The 4,335-nt window shown below is 41.5% G+C and overlaps 1 gene segment (V, D, J or C); it reads left to right on the top strand.

The window, feature by feature from the left end:
* Positions 1–2,287: 2,287 nt before the first annotated feature.
* On the top strand, positions 2,288–2,800 carry LOC106001235 (the record flags this gene model as incomplete). The annotated part of the segment is given in 2 exon segments: positions 2,288–2,396; positions 2,519–2,800. Coding segments are annotated over 2 exon segments (337 nt in total), but the record flags the coding sequence as incomplete, so codon positions are not given.
* Positions 2,801–4,335: the final 1,535 nt, after the last annotated feature.

Genomic DNA, 4,335 nt, shown 5'->3' with positions numbered 1-4,335 from the left:
CTGGCTGCTAATAATGATGATATACCACATAAAGGAATTTAGGGACTCAGATAAAAGTGGAAATCTCTTTGTCTTTAATATTATCCACATATAGCAAATGTCACAAAATCCTTAATTTCCTGTGGTTTCTGAACATGTACAGTATCTTAAATAAAATCTTCGGAATAAAAGAATGTCCTAACACAGAAAGAAACAAAGATCTACAGTTAACAGAGCAGTCAACTTGGTCTCTGTTTGGCCTCCAGAGACAAACACATTTTCTTTGTCTTTTTTTCATATATAATAGATTTTTTATTGTGAAAATACTGTACAGGGGGGTTACAATTACATGGGCAAGATAATGAGTACATTTCTTACCAAGCATTGTAGCCTCCTCCTTTGTTTCCCCTTCCCATCCCTTCCCATCCTTTCCCTCCTACCCAGTCCTCCCCCCATTCCCCCCACCCTACATCAAAGTTGTAAAGTTTGGCATCAAAGTTGTAAAGTTCGTTTTCGACATAACTTGTACATCTCATTGTTGCAATTGGTCCACCTGTATCCCTATTTAAATGATTTGTTTTTCCCCTTCCCCTCCACAAATTATATCGACATCAAATACAGTGAAATCAGGGGTTATACTGTTGGGGAGGGACATACAAAGTAACAAAGAAATAATCTTATAAATGTGTTAGAAACAATAGCATGAAAGAAAAAACATTTGAATCCATATCTTAGGGTTCATTTCCCTAACATCACCTTATCTGACCTTTTCTGCTTGACTCAGACATATACTAGATTATAATAGATTTTTTTATATATAAGAAAAGATATTCAGTTATGTGCTGATGGCTCATTCCTGTTATCCTAAACTTAGGAGGCTGAGATCTGAGGATCATGGTTTGAAGCCAGACCAGTCAGGAAACCCCATGAGACTCTTATTTTTTTTTGTTTTTGGTCTGGTTGTGGGGCTTGAAGTCTGGGCCTGGGTGCTGTCCCTCAGCTCTTCAGCTCAAGCCTAGCACTCTACCAATTGAGTCACAGTGCCACTTCCAGTTTTTTTCTTCTTTGCTTATGCAGTGCTGAGGAATCGAACCCAGAGCCTCATGCATGCAAGGCAAGCGCTCTACCACTGAGCCACCTTTCCAGCTCAGCCAATGAGACTCTTATCTCCAAGCAAAAAGCTAGAAGTAGAGATGTGGCTCAAATGCTAGAGTGCTAGTCTTGAGCACAAAATCTCAGGAGTTCAAGCTGCAAGACTGACACCAGAAAACAAAACCAAGGAAAAGGAAAAGAAATTTAGTTCATATTCATCTCCTTGGAGCCTCTTCTTTCCCACAACACAAAGCTGTAGTCTACTTGTATCTGTGTTGTCATTCTTAATACATGGGAAGCAGAAGATTTACATCATCTTTAAAAAGCTGCAAAACAATATGGTTTAATGTAGCCCCAGGGCTCAAAATATAAAAATCATAGGGATGGTTGATCCAGTGCCAACAATACAGAAAGCCAGTTATAAAAGGCTACATATGAAAGAAGTAAAGCACAAAATGATTATGCCATAAAAAACTGGGATTGTCTCAGAACTCAAATGCAGCTGTGCCAGAAACAGCAAATAGTTACACGCATTTCTCTAAGTATGTAGGGAGACTTTGAATAGTGTGATGTTACACAAAAATTAATCCAAGGTTCTATGTAGCCTTTGTTTAAGTCCAAGATAAATACTATCCAACACAGAGAAACTCTTCAGTAGGATAGACCAACTGCTTTGATTTTTGTACTGTCGGTAGCTGTTTCAGAATGCAAATTTAAGAGCCCAACTCAAACTAATTCAAACTAAAACAGAATTCTTTTTCTTTCTTTCTTTCTTTTTTTTTTGTCGGTCGTGGGATCTGAGCTCTGGACCTGGGCACTGTGCCTCAGCTCTTCAGCTCAAGGCTAGTGCTCTACCACTTGAGCTACAGTGCCATTTCCAGCCTTTTCTGCTTATGTGGTGCTGAGACAAGCATGTAAGACAAGCACTCTACCACTGAACCACCTGCCCAGCCCAGAAGTATCAATTTTCAATAACAATAAATCCATGACTGATGCTTCAGGGTTCTCTTATATCCTCCACTTTTACTTGCTTTTTTTCCTGATGGACAAACACATTTTCTAGAGACAAATGTATCCTGCTGTGGCATGGTCATAAACACCTGGGGAAACAGCTCTTGCTGAGTTACTGACATTCAGAAGCCTGCAGCTATTCTAGCTCTGTCTAGACCATGGTGATTTGTATGTGCCCAGGGCACAGCCCACAGCCCTCAGGACTTCATACCAGCCTGTTCACACTCTGTGCAGCAGTCAATCTCAGTCAGCACACAGCATGGACATGAGGGCCCCTGCTCAGCTCTTGGGGCTCCTGCTGCTCTGGATCCTAGGTAAGGAAGAACTATGCTGGGCTTTAACACAGCCCAGTGTGATCCAGGATTCTTTATTCTTCAGGAAGCCCTCTGATAACTTGATTAATATTGTGGATGTTTGTTTTCATGTTTCTACACAGGAGCCAGGTGTGAAATCCAGACGGCCCAGTCTCTATCCTCACTGTCGCTGTCTCTAGGAGACACCGCCACCTTCACTTGCAGGGCCAGTGAGAGAATTGGTTACAGTTTAGCTTGGTACCAGCAGAAACCAGGGAAAGCTCCAAAACTCCTGATCTATGCTGCAGATACTTTGTTGTCTGGAGTTCCATCAAGGTTCAGTGGTGATGGATATGGGACAGAGTTTACTCTCACCATCAGCAGCCTGCAGCCTGAATATGTTGCCACTTATTACTGTCAACAAGGTTACATTGTTCCTCCCACAGTGATACAAGCCATAACATAGAACTCCCAGGGAAGCAGAAGTGAGAGGCTGGGCTGCCCACACAGCTGCTTCTCTTGGTGCTTTCCCCTGCTGAGAGTGCTTCTCACAGGAATCCAGGCTTAGAAAGTTACTGCAAGGTTTTGGTAGAAGAAAAAAGATTTTTTTCAACATCATATTTTTCTTTCTTTTGCTTATCCAATAGGACACAAATTATGTTTGCTCTCCTGATTAAAAAAATCAAACAATGTAGTAGTCCTAAGGATTCCAAATTATGGGATCAAAGTGGATTTAAACATCAAAATAAAAATATAGAGATTTAAAGGATCATTTAAACTAGTGATAGATTTTATTCTGGGGTGGGGGATCTATGCCAGGATAGTGACATGGGTTTGTGGCTGACTTCACCTGTGGTCCACAAACATGCTCATTTAAGATGTAGATTATTGTACTATCAACAAGAGAGCTTAACCATCAGTCTGAAAAACCTGATTTAAGCCATCCAGTGACTTCTGCACAGTGAAAACAAGGTGTGAAGGTATGCTCTGTAACCCCACAGCTGCTCAAGTGTAATTTGCCAATGATGGGAGATGGAATTCTTATCCTCCAGGATGAGCATTTATGGATTCCATCTGTTAGACTGAGGAAATTTCCAAAAGCAGCATTAACTTGTACTTCTGTGAAACTTGTCAAACAAACAGCGAGAGTAAGGTTGGTAATTTTTAGAGGCTCCCTTTGCCTTGGAAAAATCCCCACTCTTCTTGTTTTTTGTTTTGTTTTTTAACTTTATTTTTATTGTCAACGTGATCTACAGAGGGCTTACAGTTACATATGTAAGGTAGTGTGTACATTTCTTGTTGAACATTGTTGCCCTGCCCCTCATTTTCCTCCCATTCTCCCCACCCAAATTATATATTCTGTTTTATGAAACAAAACAATAACCCAACCATAATAATTTGGTAGTAAATAAGTAACTGGTGAAAAATCATCAATCTGTCTCACAGTGTTTGTGCAGAACCGTGCACTCTCCTCTCATTATTGGAGAATCCATGGGGATGATGGACGGACCTAGACTCCATAACACCTGCCCGCTATCCATGGAGAACTGGCCTCCACTTCCTGAAGGTCCAGTCAGTGTCTACTACACAGTTATGGAAAAATTACTTTAATTGGTCCTGGGCCTGGGCACTGTCCCTCAGTTCTTCAGCTCCAGGCTAGCACTCTACCATTTGAGCCACAGCGCTACTTCCAGCTTTTTTCTTTTTGCTTATGTGGTGCTGAGGAATCGAACCCAGGGCCTCAGGCATGCAAGGCAAGCACTCTACCACTGAGCCACCCTCCCAGACCATTCTCTGTGGTTCATCACATTTGGATTTCAGCATGTTCCCTGGGGCCCCAGACAGTTCCTGTGGTAGCAAGTTAAAAAAAAAAATAACTGACTATCTGCAGCATTGTTTCTGAGCATGAAAGAACACAATACTGTCTGCTCATTGGACTCAACGACTGTCCCAGTGCTAC

Source organism: Dipodomys ordii, unplaced genomic scaffold (genome assembly GCF_000151885.1).
Source record: "Dipodomys ordii isolate 6190 unplaced genomic scaffold, Dord_2.0 Scaffold277, whole genome shotgun sequence".
NCBI classification, from domain to species: Eukaryota; Metazoa; Chordata; class Mammalia; order Rodentia; family Heteromyidae; genus Dipodomys; species Dipodomys ordii.
The sequence above is the reverse complement of the archived record's forward strand: the minus strand, read 5'-3'. Positions and strand labels throughout refer to the sequence as shown.